Source organism: Bos mutus, chromosome 10, assembly GCF_027580195.1.
Source record: "Bos mutus isolate GX-2022 chromosome 10, NWIPB_WYAK_1.1, whole genome shotgun sequence".
NCBI lineage: Eukaryota > Metazoa > Chordata > Mammalia > Artiodactyla > Bovidae > Bos > Bos mutus.
The window spans coordinates 43,789,662-43,814,680 of NC_091626.1; the positions used below are offsets into that span (position 1 = coordinate 43,789,662).

The 25,019-nt window shown below is 42.3% G+C and overlaps 1 protein-coding gene and 1 pseudogene across 1 annotated transcript in view; both read right to left on the reverse strand.

Moving 5' to 3' along the window:
* Nucleotides 1-2,541, reverse strand: part of SLC30A4 (solute carrier family 30 member 4) — a 32,108-nt gene extending 29,567 nt beyond the window's left edge. Inside the window, exons 1-2 of the mRNA XM_070377848.1 lie at nt 2,196-2,541; nt 1,581-2,085 (exon numbers count right to left, since the gene is read on the reverse strand). Of these exons, the coding sequence (XP_070233949.1) occupies nt 1,581-1,971 (391 nt within the window). The 5' untranslated portion in view covers nt 1,972-2,085; nt 2,196-2,541. The remainder of the gene's footprint in view (nt 1-1,580; nt 2,086-2,195) is intronic.
* On the reverse strand, nt 2,037-22,870 carry LOC102276330 (large ribosomal subunit protein uL3m-like; annotated as a pseudogene).
* Between the last annotated feature and the right edge of the window lie 2,149 nt (nt 22,871-25,019).

Sequence of the window (25,019 nt, forward strand, 5' to 3'; positions counted from 1 at the left end):
CTGGTAACTGAGCTTATATTTCAGTGGACACTGATACTAAACAAGTGAATATACAAGCAAGATAGTCTGAGGGCTTTTAAAGTGGGGGAAGGAACAGGGGAGAAAAGACCTATAGGCAGTCAGAAAGGTTTTAAGAGATATCTTTTGAGATGAGACATAATGACAAGAAGTCATCCAAGAATGTTTTGGGAAAAGACAGTCCATATAAAGCTGTGTTTTTCAAATTGTGGGCTGTGACCCATTCCTAGACCATGAAATCAATTATGGGCTGGACCATAATTGAACAAACAGTAGAACACATCACATGATGTGCAACTTTTGTTTTAGTTATACATATATTTATACATATGTGTATGTGTCTGAACATACTTACATATGTATGCATGCATGCCTACATAGGTTACTATGTTAAGCGTGTATCTTACTACAGTGAGATCAAAAAAGTTTGAAAGCCACTGATGTAGAGGGGCCAGTCAGTTTGAAGGTGTTATGGGCAGGAAAAGAGCTTTCTGAGTCAAAGGGAGAAAGAAGGTTAGCACGGCTGAAGTGAGCACTGGGGAGGAGTGGTATGAAACGACTGAGGAAATGTACATAATTTTTCTGCACATAACCTCCAGCCAGCATCTTAAATCCAGATGGCTTTCTCTGTTCTCATCATGGTTCTTCATTAAGAGAACACAGGAGGGAATTCCCTGGCAGTCCAGTGGTTCGGACTACCTCAGAAGTTCAGTCCCTGGTCCAGGAACTAGGATCCCAGAAGCCCCAGGGCGTGGCAAAATATAAAAAAGGAGAACACAGGAGAATAATCTCCTTTCTTTAATGTAACTTTATCAATTATCACTTAGAGAAGTTAGCAGTTATACTAATGTGACTCTGAAATTAATCTCTAAATGGAGAATGTATTTTATAGTAAAACTGCATTACTTGAATAATTAAAAAGTGAAAAAACCAAAATCATAAAACCTGGGGAAGACGTCTGGCTTTCAGATCCTCCTTAAAATGAAAAACTTTGAGATTAGTTAGTAGTATTTAGGTATGCAAATTTCCTGGATATAAATACAAAAGGAAATAGTAAACAACCACTAAATTCAATGGCAGAGGGAAAAAGAATCAAGACAATGGGATGGCAGATCTTCACTTACTTAAGTGTCCTCATAATCTATTTAACCTCTGTGCCCTCAGATCTCTTAAAAAAGGTGGAGCAGGTGTTCAGTAAGGTCCCTTCACACTGTAAAATGTTATTTTTCTAAGTAATTTTAGAATCATTTGCTATTTTAAACGCTGCAAAAATTAACCTAGTGTTTTATCAGATTTTTTTTTCTGAAACAGGAAGTTACATGATATATAATGAAGATAATGTCCTTAACTTTACAGTAGATGACATGGTGTTCAGAGAACTAGAAGAAATGTCAAAGTTATCTTTGGAAGTTTATGTTGTACCTAGGCTGATCTGCAGTTTGTGAGGCCTCGGCACATCACCAGATCAGTATCTCGATAAATAACAAGCTTCCTAAAAAGCAAGTTTAAACCCCAAAGCAGTAGGCAAGGTAAGTGGAAAGTGAGTTGGCAACACAACTCACCTACAAGCTCTCCAATCATGAAAAGCAAGTAAAGAACGGCAGCAATGGTCAATCTGGTTTTCACCTTTCTCTGCTTCAACAACTCTCTCTGCTTGCTGCAGTTGTCACAGGGGTCCGCCTTCAAACTCAGCTGACTGTTGGTCAAAGGTAAGTCCTGGTCCAGCAAGGAGTCATCGTCGGCCTGGAGGGCCGAGTGCGCCCCGTTAGCAGGCCTTTCCGGGGCTTCGGAACCATCGTCGGCCACCACAACTCGAAGTTTGTTAAACCGAGAAAGCCCCTCGTCGCCCACCTCGTCCGAGAAGTCAAAGGCGCTGGTGTCATTTAAGAACAGCGGCGCATCATCCTTCCTCAGCATTGATTTGAGGCGCTTCCACGCGCCGGATCCGGCCATAGCACTGGCTGAGCGGCCGCGGCGCCGAGCGGCTGGGTGCAGGCGGACGGCCGGAGACTCCTACTTCACTCGAAAGCCAGTTCCCAGTGGCACTGCGGCGCGTCCCTTCTCATTCTGTGGGAAACGAAACACATTATAAATTAAAGGCGGCCCGACAGAGCCCACAAGTTCCGAAGCCCGGGGCGGCGGGGGCGCCGGGGCTCCGAAAGAGGGCAGCGCTCTACCTGGGGTGCCGCTGTCGGGCCGCCGCTCATCTCCCCGCCCCCGGCCCGCTCCGCGGGGCCGGCTCGCGCATCTCGGCCCGGGGCCGCGAAGGAGCGGGGCGGTCCTCGAGCCTGCAGCGCCCGCCGCTCCAGGCCGGCTTCCCGAGTCTGACAGGTTCGGGGCCGGGCGCCCACGGCCGCCGCCTCTCCCCGCCCTGCGCGAAGCCGCGCGCGTGCGCTGGAGCGGCCGCGGACGAGCCGCGCCAGGGAGGGGTGGGCGCGAGGACACGCAGGCCTGGCGCGCCCGGCAGAGGCGCACACGAGGGGCGGGGCGGGGCAGGGGCGCGCGCCGCGTCCCCCGCCCCTCAACCGGCTCTACACTTCCCGAGGCTGGGAGGCAGGGTCGGAGAGAGCTGGAGTCCTCGGGTTAAGTGGGTAGATTTCTACGGTCCCGCCCACCCGAGGTTGGGCGTTGCTGCCTGGAGTTCGCTCCGCTGAAGGACGGCCTAGAGAATCTTTGATTGAGATCTGGGTTTCAGATGCTTGGCGACAGGAGAATGTAACCCTTTCTTGCTAAATTGAGCAGCTTTTCTGCCATTAGAGTTGCTGCCTCTCTGGCAGGTTGGCAAAATTTGCTGCACAGTCAGATCAGCTCGGAGAGGGCAAGGCTTGTGGTCATAAGCAGTTCAGTGTCCTGCTTTGTATTTACTGTTGTTTTTCAGCAAATATGTGTTATCTGTGTGCTCCCTATCAGGTTCCTTTTGCACCCAAGGTATTTACAGTATGGACTAAACCCAAGCACAGGAACTATATATAGTACGGTAAGTCCCCTACATACCAACCTTCAGGTTATGACCGGTCAAAGATGTGAACTTTGAAAGATGCGAACATGCTTTCCATGCTTTCCCACCGTCTAATCACATAGATTAGTTCACGTGTCTGGCATACATTATCATATATGTGCATGCTCTACAAGTGGTTGTGCTTTTGTGTACTTTACTGTATAATACTATATAGAATATAGTGCTACAGGATCTTTATTTTAAGCTCAGGATGTCCGGAAGCAGGTTTAAAAGCAGCAGTGATGTAGCTGGTATATAGTACTACCCAGACATCACTGGATCATTTTTTTTTTTTCAAGAATGTAGATAGACTTGAATCCAGCAAGGAATCGGAACCTGTGCCGTTAATGTCAGGTGTGAGTGAAATTACAGTTTGCCCTCCATCTCCTGTTGCTGACAATCCTTCAGCACCATCAGCTCCCACCTCCTCTCCCTCCAGTCAGTAACTCTTCTTGCCTGTTCACTCAGTGCCAACCCCTGTATGCCAGCTGTTGTACTGTACCATTGTACTTTTCAAGGTACTATAAGATTAAAAATGTTTATTTTTGTGTTTGTTTTTATGCATTATTTGTGTAAAAAGTATTATGAAGTATTATAAACCTATTACAGTACAGTACTATAGCAGAAGCAGAAGATATTAAGAAGAGGTGGCAAGAATACACAGAAGAACTGTACAAAAAAGATCTTCAGCCCAGATAATCACGATGGTGTGATCACTGACCTAGAGCCAGACATCCTGGAATGTGAAGTCAAGTGGGCCTTAGAAAGCATCACTACAAACAAAGCTAGTGGAGGTGATGGAATTCCAGTTGAGCTATTTCAAATCCTGAAAGATGATGCTGTGAAAGTGCTGCACTCAATATGCCAGCAAATTTGGAAAACTCAGCAGTGGCCACAGGACTGGCAAAGGTCAGTTTTCATTCCAATCCCAAAGAAAGGCAATGCCAAAGAATGCTCAAACTACCGCACAATTGCACTCATCTCACATGCTAGTAAAGTAATGCTCAAAATTCTCCAAGCCAGGCTTCAGCAATATGTGAACGGTGAACTTCCAGATGTTCAAACTGGTTTTAGAAAAGGCAGAGGAACCAGAGATCAAATTGCCAACATCCACTGGATCATGGAAAAAGCAAGAGAGTTCCAGAAAAACATCTATTTCTGCTTTATTGACTATGCCAAAGCCTTTGACTGTGTGGATCACAGTCAACTGTGGAAAATTCTGAAAGAGATGGGAATACCAGACCACCTGACCTGCCTCTTGAGAAATCTGTATGCAGGTCAGGAAGCAACAGTTAGAACTGGACATGGAACAACAGACTGGTTCCAGATAGGAAAAGGAGTACGTCAAGGCTGTATATTGTCACCCTGCTTATTTAACTTATATGCAGAGTACATCATAAGAAACACTGGACTGGAAGAAACACAAGCTGGAATCAAGATTGCCGGGAGAAATATCAATAACCTCAGATATGCAGATGACACCACCCTTATGGCAGAAAGTGAAGAGGAACTAAAAAGCCTCTTGATGAAAGTGAAAGTGGACAGTGAAAAGGTTGGCTTAAAGCTCAACATTCAGAAAATGAAGATCATGGCATCCGGTCCCACCACTTCATGGGAAATAGATGGGGAAACAGTGGAAACAGTGTCAGACTTTATTTTTGTGGGCTCCAAAATCACTGCAGATGGTGACTGCAGCCATTAAATTAAGACGCTTACTCCTTGGAAGGAAAGTTATGATCAACCTAGATAGCATATTCAAAAGCAGAGACATTACTTTGCCAACAAAGGTTTGTCTAGTCAAGGCTATGGTTTTTCCTGTGGTCATGTATGTATGTGAGAGTTGGACTGTGAAGAAGGCTGAGCACTGAAGAATTGATGCTTTTGAACTGTGGTGTTGGAGAAGACTCTTGAGAGTCCCTTGGACTGCAAGGAGATCCAACCAGTCCATTCTGAAGGAGATCAGCCCTGGCATTTCTTTGGAAGGAATGATGCTAAAGCTGAAACTCCAGTACTTTGGCCACCTCATGCAAAGAGTTGACTCATTGGAAAAGACTCTGATGCTGGGAGGGATTGGGGGCAGGAGGAGAAGGGGACGACAGAGGATGAGATGGCTGGATGGCATTACTGACTCGATGGACGTGAGTCTGAGTGAATTCTGGGAGTTGGTGATGGACAGGGAGGCCTGGCGTGCTGTGGTTCATGGGGTCGCAAAGAGTCGGACACGGCTGAGCAACTGAACTGAAATAAACTGAACTGAACTGAACTATAGAGCCCATTGTGTTAGTTGGGTACCTAGGCTAACTTTGTTGGAACAAATTGCTTGCAAACGTGCTCGCAGAATGGAATTTGTTTGTAAGTAGCAAACTTACTGTAAAAGTATCTGTACTGGCTGTTGATTCTGTTTAACAGCAAGGTTTAAAAAGAATTAAGTTTTTAGTAGTAGCTTCTAATTTAGATCTAATTTTAATGACAAAATAAAATGACAATAAGCCCCACCTTCTGCTTCTCTGGCGATTCTCCAGGTGAGTCTTAGGGGATTTGGAGGCCTTAAAACTACATGCAAAATTTTGTGGATATATGTATTTTCTTGAGTAAGTCTGTTAGCCTTCATCGTATTCTCAAATGGGTTTCAGACTCAAATAAGATTAAAACAACAGCAGTGTTAGAAGACTAGTGCAAACTCCCATTAATCCAGTGTTTATAAATATATTTTAACAACAATCTATATAAATTACCACATTTTAAGTTATAGAAAATACAATAAAAAGTCATATAAACATCATTTTCCTCTGAAGATCCAGATGATACTTTAGAATCTTGCATGTCTCAGTTGCAACTCACCTTTGAATGGCCACGATATTCCTACAGAACTGCAGTCAGGTTAGGAAAACTGGATTAGCGATCCCCTAGTTCCCTAGACCCAGAGTATTTAATAACCAGGGGACCTCGGTCATTATCAACAGAAGGAAGAAATTTTCCTGAAGGTTGCTTCCTTAATTCTAATATTAATCCATCCAGATTGGGAGTAGTTTATTTGTTGCTAGTACTTTTAGTTTGTTATATTGCCTGAAATCCTACTAATGAGAAATAACAAATGAATAAAGTATTTCAGGAATGTGATCACTCTTTACTAAAAATTTTGCAAATGAGATTCCATTAAGGAATGGAGATAGACGTTTTTAAAAACAAGATGAGGCAAAGCATGTGTTTTGTTTGTTTTTGATATTTACAGTAAACTGTTGGGAAGAGCTAAAATATGGTAAGTTTTGGGATAAGTTGTTACACAGCAATAGATGACTAATATAGTCAATATCAACTTTCCTCTGTTCCAGAAAAGATACCTTTCTTATTCTTTTATCACATGGACTCTTGTTCCTAGGCCTGCCTTGAGTTAGTGGCATGATTTCTATCACTGAACTTTAAAGGGGGCTAAATAAATAGATTTCTGTGACTAGTCTTGAAAGGTAACTACCATTTTCAACCTTATATCTACATATTCAGAATTTATAACAATAGATAATCAGCTTTTGAAACATAACCCATTTATGAGCGGAGTGCTTCCTGCAAGTATTCTAGCTCTTGATCAGTATGCCATTCTTTTATATGGGAATTAATACTTCTTAATACTTTGCCTGGGCAAATGGAAAAAGTTGTCAACCATTTAGCCTATCTCTCAACCAGGTAACCTATAACATACAGATGGTTTAGGTAATAGCAGAGACCAGTCAATTCGATTTCAGGACACATATCTCAGGGCAGTTAACTGGAATAGATGCAAAATATCCTATGTCAAAACCTGTTTTCTGGCCCAGATATCTCTTGGAACAAATGACAGTGCTAAAAATAATACTACAGCTAACATTTACTTAAGGCTTGTTTATGTGCCAGGCACTAGGCAAGGGATTTGGTTTACCTGAGTTCATTTAATCCTTACAGCATCATTAGGATACAATCACTAGTGATACAAAGCATGGATGTGGGAATCAGACTGCTTGTGTTTGCATCCTGGTTTCACCACTTAGAGTCATATAATCTCTGGCGAACTGTTTAACCTCTTTGTGCTTCAATTTTCTTACCTATGAAGTGGGAGTGATAATCATACCTGCTTCACAGGGCCTTAATAAGGAATAATGTATATAGAGCATGTAAAACTTAACATACCTAGTTCCTAGCACAGTAAGTACTCTATCAATGCCAGTGATTACTATTTTTTAAGTAGATGGAGACATAGAATCTCAGGGAGATTAGGTAACTTGGCCAGAGTCGTGCTGCAAACAGAGCAGGAACTCAATTTCAGATCAGTTTGGTTTCAGAGCTCAAGCTCTTAACTATCACTCTACACTATCCCTCTTGGTTTCTTTCTGCATAAAAATGGAATAATCTGCAGAAAAATATCTAGACTTCTTGGGATATATTAGGAGAGATCTCTGTTTCATACATTAAAGATTTGCCAACAATTTGAGACCTCTGTATTGTCCTGTGAAATCCTGTTTGGGAATGGAAGGGGGAAAAAGTTTTTTTTCTTTTTAATTGAAATGTAGAAAAGGTGCTTCATCTACTTAGTTGACAGGTTCAAATGCTGCATATTCCCCATCCTGAGAACTCTTTTGTCTGTTGGAGTATGTGGCTGTAGGAAGTTCCTATAGGATGTTTTTGGAATATGTTCCCTTACCTTTTTTAGGAGGGGATGAAAGCTGTTGGATGGGTATGAACAGGAGTTAGTGATGTGATACACAACTCTGGTGAAGCTAATGCTTTCGTCTTTCCATGGATTACTCCGTAACACAGTGGCTGGAGATTCAGTTTAACCTCTCCTCCAGGGGAGAAGAAATACCAGAAATAGATTACCTGAGGACAGGCAGTTGTCTTCTTGGCCAGGGAAGAGATAAAGGACATCTCTGGCTCTAGAGACCATCTACCATTTCACCAACCTGTGAGCCAAACCTACTTTCAAACAAGTTCGTAGTTTTCATATCTTTGTTTCTGTCTTTTTAAAAAAATTTTTAATTAAATATTCCTATGGATTTCTCTAATCATGTCTGGCTGAAATGAAAGGGAATAGGAGGTCCCAGCTGGGACAGTAATTTAAGAACTAAGCATAGGATTTCCCTCTAGTCCAGTAGTTGAGACTCACCACTCTGCCCTTCCACTGCGAGCAGGTTCAGGTTTGATCCCTGGTTGGGGAACTAAGATCCTGCATGCTGCTCTGCCAAAAAAAAAAAAAAAAATTTCTTGAACTGAATAAAAATAAAAATACAACATATCAACTTTAAAAAAAGTATATATATAAAAAGAACTAAGTGCATCAGTCCTGGAGTTTGGAGGTTGTGGCTGGGCTGGGGAAACTTGAAGATGAGGGTGGAATTTGGAAAACCTGGTTTTAGCTTCTAATTTTGCCATCTATTTACTGTGATCTCTAGTAGTGTACTATTGCTGAACTCATTTTCTTGTGTGTTAATAGTGGAAAATAAAATTTGTCCTACCTGTTTCATAGCGACACTGTAAAAATCCAGTGAGATTTTGAATGTAAAACATCCACTTAACCTACTTTGCTAGTGAGAACTATTAAAGACCACGCCATCTAAATCAAATTGCAAACCAAGGGTACAGGCGAATGCTGGTCATCTGATATCCTTCTTAGGACTGCTACACTCCATTTTTGGTTTATTAAACATGTTTTGAGTCACTTAGACCTCTTGATCACCACCACATATGTTTCGCTGTTACAATTACTTTATTTCTCTCCTAGGCTCTATGTGCCCTTAGTAGCTGACATTGTGCTCAGAGCAGAAACACTGTAAATACATGGAATTAATAGATGAAAATATTTTTGTTATAGAGAGTTCATCCATGACTTTAAATTCCTTTCTAACAAATATTTCTATGTCTTCAAGCTAGTGTGTAAAGTCATTTGTAAGAAATTCTTACCAGGGAGGTCAATATGTCTCATAATGACTAGAGATTGTTAATATGCTAGTAGTTTGTATTTATACTAGACTCATTTCAAAGAATGTTACAACATTTATGAATTAAACTGGGACAAAGAAGCAATGGCAGACAAAGGGACTCTTTTGTGGCCTCTGACAACTGGTGGCTTTAAACAAAGAAAGCTGTTGTGTAAGAACTCCCTCCTGGGTTATTGTGAGGATTGATTAGATTAAAATCTACAAAGTGCTTTAACTTTTTCCCAGAATTCTTTTGCAAATAAAGATGGCGTTTATTTTTTTTTAAGTATCTTTATATTGGTCCTTGCTGAATCAAATGAAACAAGTTCACCTACTATTTCACTCTCTGTATTCCCTGAAGCAAAAAAACCAGACTAAGCCAACCTAAATTACTTTTAATGGTTTTAAGCTGGCCACAAGTGCACACATGACTGAGCAGAATTTAGTACCCTAATCACAAAGATCTTTGTGTATGATTTACATGACACAGTAATGCCTCATAATCACTATGCTACATGGTCATTAGATATAAATTACTGTAATTATTACAACTGTTTTATACTGACCAACAAAGTTATATATTCCTCTTTGTTAGTTATATTTTAATAACTCACATTCTGCTTACTCACAAAGAATGTTTCAGGCAGCCTTCCTGAAAGTTCTTCCCTATCTTCAAACATTGTAAATGTTGAAGGTTTGCCCTGATACCAAGTCCTGTTTCATCCTCATTGTTTACACAGAAACACATAGAGACACCAGATAAAAAATGAGAGTCCTAGATCCAAGTTTCCAATAGTTGAGTTTCCTCGGGAACCCCTTTTCTGTTCCCAGTGACCCAACCGGCCCATGCTGTCCCTTCCCTGATCCAGAAGGAGCCACTCTGCACATTCTGGGAGGCAGCAGTTTCTCTGGAGCAGGCCCACATGAGGTCTGTGAACAATGGAACAAGAAGCCTGTTGGGTAGGCCACCCCAAAAATATGCCTCGATGGCATATTATTTGTTTTGAATCAAAGTTATGGCCAGTTGAAGAAGAGGCACTCTGAACCTTCTGTCTTCCTGAAAGCCGGAAATAATCTCTTCTTGTGAAACTTACACTCCCTATATCTGCAGATACAAGGACACCTTATCACCAAAGATAGGGAATTGGAACTGAGAAGTCTAGGTGAACAAACCTTCACTACTTCTTTAGCTTACTACTCCAAGCCAAAACTCTGTTTTGATTCTTCGTGAATTGGGCACCCAGAACCTAAGTTTCTTTGTCCTGTCAATTCCTCACAAAAAAGTTTGTCTAAAAAGTATGAAATATGGACTTCCCTGGTTGTTGTTGTTGTTGTTCAGTTGCTAAGTTGTGTCCATCTCTTTGTAACCCCGTGAACTGCAGCATGCCAGGTTTCCCAGTCCTCCAGTATCTCTTGGAGTTTGGTCAAACTCGGATGGTAAAGAATCTGCCTGCAGTGCAGGAGACGTGGGTTCAAGAAGATCCCCTGGAGAAGGAAATGGCAACCCACTCCAGTATTCTTACCTGGAGAATTTCATGGACAGAGGAGCCTGGCAGGCTATAGTCCATGGGGTTGCAAAGAGTCAGACATGACTAAGCTACTAACACGCGCGCGCGCGCGCACACACACACACACACACACACACACACACACACATGTCCACTGAGTCAGTGATGCCATCCAACCATCTCATCCTTTGTCACCCGCTTCTCCTTTTGTTCTCAGTATTTCCAAGCATCACTGTCTTTTCCAATGAGTCTGTTCTTCACATCAGGTGCCCAAAGTATTGAAGCTTCAGCTTCAGCACCAGTCCTTCCAGTGGTGGTCCAATGATTAAGAATCTGCCTGCCAGTGCAGGGGACATGGTTTTGATCCTTGGTCCAGGAAGATTCCACATGCTGTGGGGCAAATAAGCCTGTGTACCACAGCTACTGAGCCCACACTCTCGAGCTCATGAGCCATATATGGCGTGAGCCTGTGTGCTGCAACTCCTGAAGCACGTGCACCTAGAGCCTGTGCTCCCCAACAAGAGAAGCTACTGCAAGGAGAAGGCTGCACAAAGCAAGGAAAAGTAGCCCCTGCCGCTGCAATTAGAGGGGCTTCCTAGGTGGCTCAGCAGTAAAGAATCTGCCTGCCAAGCAGGAGACCCAGGTTCGATTCTTGGGTGGGGAAGATCCTCCTACAGAAGCAAGTGGCAGTCCACTCCAGAATTCTTGCCTGGGAATTCCCATGGACAGAGGAACCTGGTGGGTTTCAGTCCACGGGGTTGCAAAGAGGTGGACATGGCTTAGCGACCACAGGTAGAAAAAGCCTGGGTACAGCAACGAAGACCCAGTGTAGCCAAAGAGAAAACAGTATAAAGTCTGCCTACTTTGGCTACTTCTTCGGTCTCATTCTATGGGTCTTCCATGGGCATGAATTTAAATTTGTTTCTTGTTTTCAATTAATTTTAAGTCCAGCCACATGAATTCAAGAGGGACAGAGGGAAATTTCTTCCTCCCCAACCAGCCCAGTGTATTAAATGAGGAATCCATCTGGCAGGTGACCAACTGTCCTGGTTGGCTTGGGACAGAGGGGATTCCCAGGGCCTAGGACTTTCACATTACTAGGATGAGTTTCCCTCGCAGTGAGAATAGATTCCAGAACCCTGAACGTTTGGATTCTGGAGCCCTGGCTGAGTGTTTGGCAGGTAGAGTATCTTACCTGAGAAAGGCATCTTGTTCCTTTTGGGCCTGCAGCACACGGGGCTGGGTGTTCTCTGGGAACTTTCCCGACGTGAATCCTGTTACCTTGAAATGGAAGAGGTCAGAGGTGTCCAAGAGGGAGGCGGCCACACGAGGTAGGGCCCCCAATGACCCTGCTAGAGCCGCCAAGGTCCCAGGTCAATTCTATCAGCTTTGCAGGTGTGGGAACTACCCCTGAGTATCAGGCTGAATAAATCAGTGTATGCCCTACTGCCCGGAGAGCCTGAGGAAATTACTGTGTGGCTGATACCTTAATTGTCCTGGAGGACACACCTCTCCTGTGGCCCTGGCCCCTTCACAGGGCCGGTGGTAGGAGAAACCAAGTTACCTTGGAGATAGAGCAAAGGTGACAGGGAGTTTTATTGTGATATATTTTACAAGCCTTATTGTCTCTCCTGGCCTCTTATTCTTCTGTTTTCCCACTGGGATGTTCTTCCCCATTCTTGGAGGGTGTCCAACTCCTGTTCAGCCTTCAAATTCTATAGGTTCTATCCAGTTTCCCTCCTTCTTTCCCTCCTTAATCCTCTCTCTCTTCCTCTTCTTCCCTCCTTCCTTCTCATCTTCCTTTTCTTCCTTCCTTCTCTCCTTTTATTCAACAAATATTGTTTGAACGCTTATCATATGCCAGTCATTGAACTAGGGACTGGGGCTATAAAGTTAAACAAGACAAAGTCTTGATGATAACCCATCCCCCAGTAGCCCAGTAGTAATACCACACATTCTAAATCTTTATCACCAATTTCTTCTGGAGATTATATGCAGACTGTCATTATCTATGTCTGTATATAACTTTTAAGTGAAAGTGCAAAATAATGTAGCCTTTCTTCTAGGTTGAATTTTAGCTTAGTTGTCCTGAAATCATTCTCCAGGCCTCTACCCAGGGATGTCATCAGACAGCCAACCCCATCCATTGTGTACTGATTCTTATAGTCTGGGGCAGGAAATTCACACACTGTTACTCTAGCTGCCTTTAGTCTTTGCCATTGTGCTTAGTTCTGAGCTGTGAACTCATAGCTCAGAGCCTTGTCTTCATTTTATAAATAGTTTGTATATTTTTATCCCAATGTGCATTACTTTGCACTTGTTCCCACTAAAGCTCATTTGTCAGTTGTCTGACCACACGCTCAGATTTATAGGCTCTTCTGACTAGCCCAAGAACGGACAACCTTGTTCTATAAGGGGCCAGATAGTAAATAATTTTAGCTTTGCAGCACTACCCTAGTGTTGGTGGCAGTTATTGGCTCTGCTGCTGTGTTGTGAAAGCAGCCATGGACGATAGTAAATAAATGAGCATGATTGTTTTCCCATAAAACTTTATTTATAGACACTGAAATGTGAATTTCATGTAATTTTCACCTGGTACAAAATATTCATCTTCTTTTGATTTTTTTTCAGCCATTTAAAAATGTGAAAACTATTCTTAACTTGTGGGCTGCCCAGAAATAGGTGCTGGCTGGATTTGGCTCTTGGGTTGTAGTTTGCTGACCCTAATCTAGACCCATTGCTAGTTAGAAGTTAGGGATTTTACTGCATTCTCCCTCTGCTTGATCACACACACGTATCAGTGAGCCTCTTCCTAGTGCAGATGCTGGAGGATTCAGTCTCTTAGGTCCATCAGTCCCTGCTTCCCAATGTTCTGTTAAGGCAGCCTACCTGTCCTCATATAGATGGGGTGCAGCTGGGGTCCCAGAACCCACAGAGTGCTCTGCTTGTGGCTGCCCCAGCCTCCCAGGGGTCCTGTTAAAATGCACTGGACTTTTCAGAATAGAAATCTGACTGAGTCTCCACCCTCCCCTCCACCCCTAGCTCAGGCACTCTAACAGGAAGCCACACTGAACTTGCATTGTTTGCGACTTTGATCACAGCCTTTGTAAGCACAGGTGCCTTATTTGGAATGGTTTTCCTCACCATTCCTTTACCTAATTAATCCTAAATAGACTCTGGAGCCACTCTCCCCCAGGGCACTCATAGCACCCCAAGTCCAGATGAGTCCATCTGTTACATGTGCTAATGTCTCACTATGTAACTTTATTTTCATTAGTGACATTATTTGATTAAGAGCTGCCTCCAACTGACTTCTTAGGCTCTCTGCTCCATGAGAATGGGGGACTGCCTTTGTTTGCTCACTGTTATGTCTCCCGTACCTGGTCCTCTGCCTGGCACATAGTAGATATTCGAAAAGCATTTGTTGAACAGAGGAACCAGCCCCACAGCAGACCTCAGCCTGTTGCCTGGTGCACTGCTGTCCATATAAGTCTCCCAACTAGAGAATGGTGGAGTCAAAATTTGTCGAGCCAAGTGCCCATCATCTTTCCATTCTGACATTTTCCTCCCTTCTATGCTTGCTGGTTGGTGATGGTGGTGGGGAAGGTGTATATGTAACATTCTCACTTTTATAATCTTTTGGGTGATTAGCCGCTTGTTATGACTGGTTACTCATTTTGGTGAATAGTCTTTCCATGTCATAATAGAGTTCCATCAAAACTCACATAGGTCTTGAAGTATTACCCTTTCATTTAAACCACTCATCATCCATTTACCCAACCCATATTTCTTAGCAGGTTATTTTAGTCTGTTTGGACTATTATAACAAAATACCACAAATCAAATGGCATATAAACAACAGAAATGTTTTTCTCACATTTCTGGAGGCTTTAAAGTCCAACATCAACAGCATGGTTGTGTTCTGGTGAGGACCCTCTTTCTGGTTCATAGCTGGCCCTTCCTCACTGTGTTCTCACATGATAGTAGAGGCTAGGAAGCTCAGCGGGCTCTCCTTTATGAGAGCACTAATCCTGTTTATCCACTCTCATGACCCAATCACTGTCCAAAGGCCCCACCTTCTAACACCATCACATCAGTGGGCATTAGGATTCCAACGTGTGAATTTGTTGTAAACCAGACACACTGTGCTATGTGCTGAATATGCTTTAGGCCAAACAAGTGTGTTCTTAAAGTTAGTGGAACAGGCATTTGTGGGGGAGGTGTGGAAGTAAGAAAGATGGAGGGGAAGGATGGGAAAGAGGACTTCCTATGAAGTTTCTACCCTAGGGACCCACGAGTCCGGAGGAGGCTACTGGCTATGATAGGGAAGGCAAGGGGAGGTTAATGAGAGTCTTATACACCAGGATAGAAGGGATGAGGTAGAACCAGCAGAACTTCATCCTGGAATGAAATACTTCTTCTGTTGGTAGGGGCTTGTGGTTTTCAGTTCCCTTCCCAACAAGCCGGTACTTTCCTAGCTCTCTGATGTTCTCATTTACCCTTTTCCAAGCCAGCATAGATTTTGTGCTCTCTGTATAGGTAGCATCCCTACTTATCTTGATAGCCTACCAGTATTGCTACAGTGACCAATTACTATACTGTGTAGAAGAGGTCACTTCATTTTCCCCTTAGTCATGTGTGTGTGTGCATCGTTTGTGCATGTGTACACAAGTCTGAATAGACTTGTGCGTGTTAGAGGTGAGGGACCCTGGTTATTGTAGTCCACTCATTAAAATCACGTTCAGATAGAGGGGTTCTGGTGACTGCTGGAAGAGACATTTACGTAAGGCATTTTACCTTAGTGAGTTCACTGTGCATCAGATTCAGAAACTTGATTTTCTTAGGGCATCCTAAGAAAGCATTAATTTCTCATTAACCTAAATTATGGAAACTAAAAAATACAAAACATAATATTGTGGATATGTAAGAAAGTGTATATAGTGTTTTTGAGATCAGATCAGATCAGTCGCTCAGTCGTGTCCGACTCTTTGCGACCCCATGAATCGAAGCACACCAGGCCTCCCTGTCCATCACCAACTCCCGGAGTTCACCCAGACTCACGTCCATTGAGTCAGTGATGCCATCCAGCCATCTCACCCTCTATCGTCCCCTTCTCCTCTTGCCCCCAATCCCTCCCAGCATCAGAGTCTTTTCCAATGAGTCAACTCTTCGCATGAGGTGGCCAAAGTACTGGAGTTTCAGCTTTAGCATCATTCCTTCCAAAGAAATGCCAGGGCTGATCTCCTTCAGAATGGACTGGTTGGATCTCCTTGCAGTCCAAGGGACTCTCAAGAGTCTTCTCCAACACCACAGTTCAAAAGCATTAATTCTTCGGCGCTCAGCCTTCGTCACAGTCCAACTCTCACATCCATACATGACCACAGGAAAAACCATAGCCTTGACTAGACGAAACTTTGTTGGCAAAGTAATGTCTCTGCTTTTGAATATACTATCTAGGTTGGTCATAACTTTCCTTCCAAGGAGTAAGCGTCTTTTAATTTCATGGCTGCAGTCACCATCTGTAGTGATTTTGGAGCCCAGAAAAATAAAGTCTGACACTGTTTCCATACTGAAGTAAGTGGGGATGAAATGACTTGGGTCTTGCATTTGTTTAAAATATTTTAGTTCATTTTTAAAAGTGCAGGAATGTGAAGCAATTATAGGATTTGATAATGCGTTAGCTTGGTTAATGAGTATTCTACAGGACCACCAGGAACAAACCTGTAGTCTGACAAAATCAGTCTCACAGCAAGGGGGTACTCTGTAGAGCTGTGATGTGCTACCCTCCTCAAAGGACCTCTAGCAACTGTATTCTTTTTTGTTTTTTTTCCCCACTGTAGCATTATTTTCATTCTATTTTTTAATGGGATGAAAGATTATTTACATTCTATTGTGCTTTACATTTTTCAAAAGTTTCACAACACATGATATCATAGAATCCCATAATATACTTTTTTTTCTATCTCTTATCCTTATATTGCCCCTCCTCCCTTCTCTGTCCTCCCTGATAACCACTAGTTTGTTCTCTATAGCTGTGAGTTTAGCAGTATTTTTATGGAATGTCTCAATTAATTACAGAATGAACTTTCCTCACGTGTCTATAAGTGAATTAGCACCAGAGACCGTTTTTATAGAATGACAGCTAGCTTCAAAAGCATAGCGTGAGGGCTCTGGGTCTGAGCTCTCCCATATGACTCCCAAACTCAGGAACTGTGGTGGTTGCTCAGGCAGTAACATTGACCTGTCTGCAGCGAGGAGCTCCTCTCTCTCCTTCTGCTCTTCTGTCCCAGGATCAGTTCTAGGGACTGTCTCAAGACTTGAGACATCTGATATCTACACACATCCCACTCCCCATCCCCATGTCAAGCACTTAAATCCTGTTCTAGGCTGAAGGAGTGGGCACATCTATCCATATACTAATGCACCAGGCATCTATTTCTCCTGCTTCCAGCTTCTGGTTTAGCTTTAAGACTTTTTATCTTTGGGATACAAAACAGATCCTGCTAACCCAATTGGTGCTTCAACTTCTGTTCCCACTGGCACCCCCTTGCCATCAGACGTCTTAGGGGCTGAAACCTGAGAAGCCAAAGGGCAAGGTGAGGATTCCTGGCCTTGCAACCTGACCTGTCTGCCTCACTCTCAGCCTTGTTTGCCCTTCATCAGCTCCAGGAATGACAGAGGTGGCTAAAGAGGTGCTAATGATACCTCCCTGGTTTACAAGGCATTTTCAAAGGCATGATTTAATTTGATCTTCTTGCAGACCTGTAAGATACAGTTTTTCCTGTTGGAAGAGATAAGAAACTAGGGCACCACAAGGTTACATAATATGTTTACAGTCACAAAGTTAATCAGCAGCAGGGCCATGAAATGAGAACTGAGGTATTCTGTCTCCTGGGGAAGTTTATCTAAGTCCAATTTATTACTAAACCACTATATTTCTATAATTAAAATGTTATTTGTAGCCACCAAGGTGTATTACCACAGAAGATGAATCATGATTAGCAGCAGGCTGAGATTGTTCAATGGGCTTCCTTCATAGTCAGTTGGTAAAGAATCCACCTGCAATGCAGGGGAGGTTGTTCAATAGCCAAATGCTGTGTTTCATTTCCATCCATGTGTGAATGTACTATTTTTCCTAATTTTTCATCACGAAGAGTCAGTAGATAGTATATAGTTGATAAATCAAGAAAAAGAGGCATAAATATATTACATACAGTTTTCAAGTGGTAATCACAGTAGAACTTACAAACTGTTAGTTAAACCTCTGAGTAATGTTTAATTAGTGGGAGTGGTGGGGCTGGTGGTGGGAGATTTTTGTTTCTCATTTTAGGTACTTTCTGCACAGTCTGAATTTCTAAAACAAGTAATGTGCATTACTTTTAAATAAAAATTTTAAAAATGGAAATAAGAATGGAGATAAAATAAAAAGTATTCCCTCAGTGAGTGATTACTTAGTCATATGTAATACTAGGCAGTCATTAGAAAAACTAAGGTCCATGTATACAAATTTTAAGTAAGGAAAACAAATTGAAGAATGGTGTGGTTAGGATAATACCATTTATTTCAAATACTGTGTGTGTACATGTGCATGTGAGTGTGTGTGCACACCACACTGGGAAGGTACATATTAAAGTGATAGCAAAGTATAGGGATACATAGCAAAGAGGGGAGGAAAGACTTTATAATATTCTACACTTTATATACTGTTGTCCCACTGTTTTTTTTTTTAAATTTTTATTTTATATTGGAGTATAGTTGATTTACCGTGTTGTACTGTTTGTTTTTTCAAGGAGCATGCATTGAATATGAACATATGGAATGTTCTGCAGATTCAAAACTAAAGTGATTCTGAGTGTTTCCTTTCCCTTTTTTGCTATGAAAAGGCCAAGTATGATTGTACTGTGTTAGGTATAAGGGTCAGGATATTACACTGACTTGTAGGGAGGAAATTCACTGGTTCTCCACTCGTTAGTATTGTTCCCAAAGGGAAGTTTGTGAATTGAATCGGTCCGCTGTCGTGCCTTAATGTCACCATAGAGCTGACCAAAAATCTGATTCATGTTTCTTTTTATAGTTCCATTTCCTTCTTCTGCTTAGTTTTGAGCAAGAGTGTGTGGAATTTAAATCCCCAAGTCTAGTATCTGATGATTGTGGCAAGGTATCTGTCCCACACTTTAGAGTTCTGGACTTGGGGTCTTGACTAACCCTGATATTAGTTAGAATTCTTTGGCAATTCAATTACTTTTGTATTTTATTTTATTGTGGAAAGAACACTTAACATGAGATTTACCCTCTTAACAAATTTTCACATGCATGTTCAGTCCCTCAGTTGTGTCCTACTCTTTGCAACCCTATGGACTATAGCCTGCCGTGCTCCTGTGTCCATGGGATTTCTTGGGCAAGAATACTGGAGTGGGTTGTCATTTCCTTTTCCAGGCGATCTTCCCAACCCAGGGATCAAACTCCATCTCGGCAGGAGGATTCTTTACTACTGAGCCACCTGGGAATCCCAACAAATTTTTAAGTGTTTGATATATTATTGTTGACTTCAGGTACAATAGTCATACAGCAGATTTCTAGAACTGACTCATATTTTTAATTTTTTTGGTTCCAGTTTTATTGAGATAAAATTGACATATAGCATTGTATAAATGTAAGGTGTATGGCATAATTATTTGACTCATATACATCATAAAAGGATTACCACAGAACGCTTAGCAAACATCCATTATCTCATATAGTTTAAAGAAATAGAAAGAAATTTTTTTATTATGATGAGAACTCTCAGGATTTACTATCTTAACAACTTTCATATATAACATACAAGTGTTAATTATGTTTCTCATGTGGTACATTTCATCCCTAGTACTTATTTATCTTATAACTGGAAGTTTGTACCTTTTGACAGCCTTCATCCAATCCCCCCTCCTCCCACCCTGCCTCTGGTAATCACATTTCTGATCTCTTTCTCCATGAGTTTGCTTTTGAAGTATAATTGGCCTACAACTCTAGGTTAGTTCCTGTTATTATACACAACATAGTGATTGTATATTGCTATACATTCAAAATTATCACCACAATAAGTCTAATTACTGTCTGTAACCATTCAAAAATATTATGTAATTATTGATTGTATTCTCCACACTGTACATTTCATGCCATGAGTCATTTATTTTGCATCTAGAACTCTGTACCTCCTAATCTCCCTCACCTATTTCTATCTTCTGCCCACCCCCTTCCCTCTGGCAACCACGCTTTTGTTCTCTGTATCTATAACTCTGTTTCTATTTGGTTATGTTTGTTCATGTGTTTTGTTTCTTAGATTCCACATGTAAATGAAATAATATAGTATTTGTCTTTCTCTTGTGTGACTTATTTCACTTAGCATAATATCTTCTAGGTCCATCCACATTTTTGAAAATGGCAAGATTTCATTCTTTTTTATGGCCGAGTAGTATTCCACTTCATAGGTGGGGCTGAATCTTTGCCTGGTAGTTGTTTGATCCAGTACTGATGCCAACAGGCTGGTGGGTGGGCCTAGTCCTGGTACTAATAAGCTAGAGGGAGGATTCCAAAATGGCACTTGCCAGCACAATGTCCTCGTGGTAGATGATTCCCCAGAGTGGATACTGCCAACGTCTCTGTCCCCAGGGTGAGCTCCAGTTGCCTCCTATCTTTCCAGGAAGCTTTCCAATAGCAGTTGGTGGGACTGACCCAGGCTTCTTTTGAATTACTACTTCTGTCCTGACTTCTGGTGTATATGAGCTTTTGTGTTCTCCCTTTAAAAGTGGACTCTATTTCAAACAACCCTGTGGGTCTCCAGAAAGTAAGCCCCATTGGCCTTCAGCATCAGGCATTCTGGTGACTCCTCTTCCTGGTGTAGAACCCTCAGGCTGGGGAGCTTGATGTGGGTGGGATTCAGACCCTGTGTTCCTTGGGGTGAGCCTCTGCAATTGTAATTGTCTTCTCATTTGTGAGTTGCCCACCCTAGGGCTATGAAGCCTGGCTAGACCATGTCTCTGCCCCTCCTACCCTCTCATTGTGGTTCCTTCTTTATATCTTTAGTTGTAAGAGATCATTTCTACTAGTCCCCAGGTCTTTCTCATTAATAGTTTCTCTGTAAGTAGTTATAATTTTGGTGTGCCTGTGGAAGAAGGTGAACTCAGGGTTCTCCTACTCCACTATCTTGACCACACTCCTTCATTTTTCTTTTAAATAAAAGAAATTAAATTTGCAAACACTTTAAGATAACCTGGGAAATATGCAGTAAAAAAAAGAATGAATCCTTCAAATTACAAAGATTTTGCTAGTATGCAAACTGCCAGTTCCTCTAAATTTGGCATATCCAATCTACTTAACTGATTTGTTGTTGTTCAGTCACTAAGTCATGTCTAACTCTTTGTGACCCTGTGGACTGCAGCATGCCAGGCTTCCTTGTCCTTCAGTATCTCCCTGAGTTTTCTCAAACTCATATCCAATGAGTCAGTGATGACATCCAACCATCTCATCCTCTGTTGCCCCCTTCTCCTCCTGCCCTCAATCTTTCCCAGCATTAGGGTCTTTTTCAGTGAGTTGGTTCTTCCCATCAGGTAGCCAGAGTACTGGGGCTTCAGCTTCAGCATCAGTCCTTACAATGAATATTCAGGGTTGAAATCCTTTAAGTAGTAATTTTTCTAACAGAGTTTAGTTGGAGAATGAGTAATATATTTATGCCTTTGACAAAGATAACACGTATGGTATTGCTGTGCTTGAGAACAGAGAATATAAATCCTGGCTAATTTTATCTTTTATTCACATCAAAGAACATGTGAGGTTCTACCTGTCCAGTGAGGATAGACAAATATAATAGCAGGTGTGCTAGGTGGGCACATGTTTTTATCTTACAAATCTTATGGTTGTTCCTCTTCATCTCCATTAGGAAAATACATAGGGAGTAATAAATTTTAATAGTAATCTTTATCTGTGAGCAGTTTAGAATCTCTGAGCATCTCTGAGCAATTTTTATGTCCAGGTACAGTGAACTCCGGGAGTTGGTGATGGACAGGGAGGCCTGGCATGCTGCGATTCATGGGGTCGCAAAGAGTCGGACACGACTGAGCGACTGAACTGAACTGAACTGACAGAGCCATTTACATAGCTTATATTGTGCTTTCAGTCCACATGCTATCCTATCTGTGCTTCCCATATGTCCAGGCATTTTAGTTCCAGGCTGACTCTGGCAACATCACTGGTTGAAATTGTTCTAGAACTTCTGTGGATTTTTGTTTGACCATGAGTAGTAGTGAAGTGAAGTGAAGTGAAGTTACTCAGTCATGTCCAACTCTTTGCGACCCTGTGGACTGTAGCCTACCAGGCTCCTCTGTCCATGGAATTTTCTAAGCAAGTGTACTGGAGTGGGTTGCCATTCTGGCCTTTGAATCCCCATGTTTTCATGATGCCTCAAAAACCTTTACCAATATGATTTTTGTTGTGACATTCATATACTGTCTGGGAGAAAATGAGCAGCATAACAAGGAATGTCTGGTTTAATGACAATGTTGTCTGTTATTATGAAAGGTTTTTAACTTTCCATACTGGCAGCAAGTCAAGTTTCCAGTAAATTTCCAATATAGATGTAGATTTACAGAAATGTGATACAGTTTTTCTTCCTACAGTTAGGGCTGCCATTTTCCCATTATGGTTCTTCTTTGGGGTGTATTTTAGGATGTGACAGTCTTGTATTTTGTTGTCATATCCTTTTGACAATCCTTAGTCCATAAAGGCATCACTCCCAGCTTCAGTGTGATAAGGTCAACTTTAGAGGAACCTGGTTCCCAAGGATGTAAAGGCCATGGTTCATCTTTTAATGGACATGGTTTGCTCACTAATTGGGCTTTTTTTTTTTTTAATCAGAGATCAACTGCTTAACAATATTTTCTTTGCAAATATGCTATGCTATCAAGTGTAACTCTTGCTGTGGGGTCTTCTAACAAAGAGCCAGGGGTTCCTTCTCTTCCCCAAGCCCTGAGCAGCACCCGGGCTACCTATGCCTCAGCCCAGTGTGGACTAAAAAATACAGTCACAACCTGAAAGTAGAGAGTTATTTTATTTGGTGGGAATGTTTAGGACTCTGAGTCAGGCAGACAGCATCTCAGTAGCTCTGAGAAAACTGCTCCAAGGAGGCAGGAGGGGACTCAGGTTATATACAAGTTTGCAACAAAGGGAGCAGGCAGTCTAAACATCAAAGACCAGGTTATCAAGTTAAGGAATTCAGCATTCTGTGTATGGGAAGATGCGAGCCTCTGGGCTTGCTGAATTCATTCCTTTCTCATGCACTTCAGCTATCTGGTCTGGTCCTGTTTCCCTGCTCACCTTCCTTCATCCCCCAGCTCCACAGCAATCACTGTGGGCGGTGGCCGCATACTCTGAATCAGTTTTTGGAGCCCTCATTCATATTTGGAGGCCAGAAATTGCTGACAGCTGTGACATTTTTTGTTTATTGATATGGAAGGAGATATTTTCATTTCACATCAGCATCTGTGCACCGGTCTGCATTGGCAACCTCCAACCAGGCGTCCTGTGGCGGGAGAGGTGTCTTCCTGAGACACTTTGAGGCATTCCTCCACTCTGTTTTCAGGGCTCCTCTGCCAAGGGCCAGACATCCGTGAGCTATTCAACCAATGATCTGCTGGTTAGAACTTATTCCTCTTGCTTAACTAAAATTTTGTGCCCCTTAAGTTCTCATTAAGTCCTCAGACGCTACCTCTCGTCCGAGGTCAGGGTGGCGGCCGGGAGGAGCTACCCTACGCCCAAAGAGCGGTGGCTGCGCGGGCGCAGGAGGGCCTAGAGGAGCTACTCCACGTTCAAGGTCAGGAGGGGCGGCTGTGAGGAGATACCCCTCGTCCAAGGTAAGGAGCAGCGGCTGCGCTTTGCTGGAGCAGCCCTGAAGAGATACCTCACGTCCAAGGTAAGAGAAACCCAAGTTGGAAGAGGGCATCAGAGGGCAGACACACTGAAACCATAATCACAGAAAACTAGTCAATCTGATCACACTAGGACCACAGCCTTGTCCTAGTGTGACAAACCTTTTAGAACTAACACCCCAAAACTCAATGAAACTAAGCCATGCCCTGTGGGGCCACCCAAGATGGGCGGGTCATGGTGGAGAGATCTGACAGAATGTGGTCCACTGGAGAAGGGAATGGCAAACCACTTCAGTATTTTTGCCTTGAGAACCCCAAGAACAGTATGAAAAGGCAAAATGATAGGATACTGAAAGAGGAACTCCCCAGGTCAGTAGGTGCCCAATATGCTATTGAAGATCAGTGGAGAAATAACTCCAGAAAGAATGAAGGGATGGCAGAAACAATACCCAGTTGTGGAAGTGACTGGTGATAGAAGCAAGGCCCGATGCTGTAAAGAGTAATATTGCATAGGAATCTGGAATGTTAGGTCCATGAATCAAGGCAAGTTGGAAGTGGTCAAACAGGAGATGGCAAGAGTGAACGTTGACATTCTAGGAATCAGCGAACTAAAATGGACTGGAATGGGTGAATTTAACTCAGATAACCATTATATCTACTATTGCGGGCAGGAATCCCTTAGAAGAAATGGAGTAGCCCTCATGGTCAACAAAAGAGTCCAAAATGTGGTACTTGGATGCAATCTCAAAAACGACAGAATGATCTCTGTTCATTCCAAGGCAAGCCATTCAATATCACAATAATCCAAGTCTATGCCCCAACCAGTAATGCTGAAGAAGCTGAAGTTGAATGATTCTATGAAGACCTACAAGACCTTTTAGAACTAACACCAAAAAAAAAAAAGATGTCCTTTTCATTATAGGGGACTGGAATGCAAAAGTAGGATGTCAAGAAACACCTGCAGTAACAGGCAAATTTGGCCTTGGAACACGGAATGAAGAGGGCAAAGGCTAATAGAGTTTTGCCAAGAGAACGCACTAGTCATAGCAAACACCCTCTTCCAACAACACAAGAGAAGACTGTACACATGGACATCACCAGATGGTCAACACCAAAATCAGACTGATTATATTCTTTGCAGCAAAGATGGAGAAGCTCTATACAGTTAGCAAAAACAAGACCGGGAGCAGACTGTGGCTCAGATCATGAACTCCTTATTGCCAAATTCAGACTTAAATTGAAGAAAGTAGGGAAAACCACTAGATCATTCAGGTATGACCTAAATCAAATCCCTTATGATTATACAGTGGAAGAGAGAAATAGATTTAAGGGACTAGATCTGATAGATAGAGTGCTTGAGGAACTATGGACTGAGGTTCATGACATTGTACAGGAGACAGGGATCAAGACTATTCCCATGGAAAATAAATGCAAAAAGGCAAAATGGCTGTCTGGGGAGGCCTTACAAATAGCTGTGAAAAAAAGAGAAGTGAAAAGAAAAAGAGGAAAGGAAAGATATAAGCATCTGAATGCAGAGTTCCAAAGACTAGCAAGAAGAGATAAGAAAGCCTTCCTCAGCGATCAATGCAAAGATATAGAGGAAAACAACAGAATGGGAAAGACTAGAGATCTCTTCAAGAAAATTGGA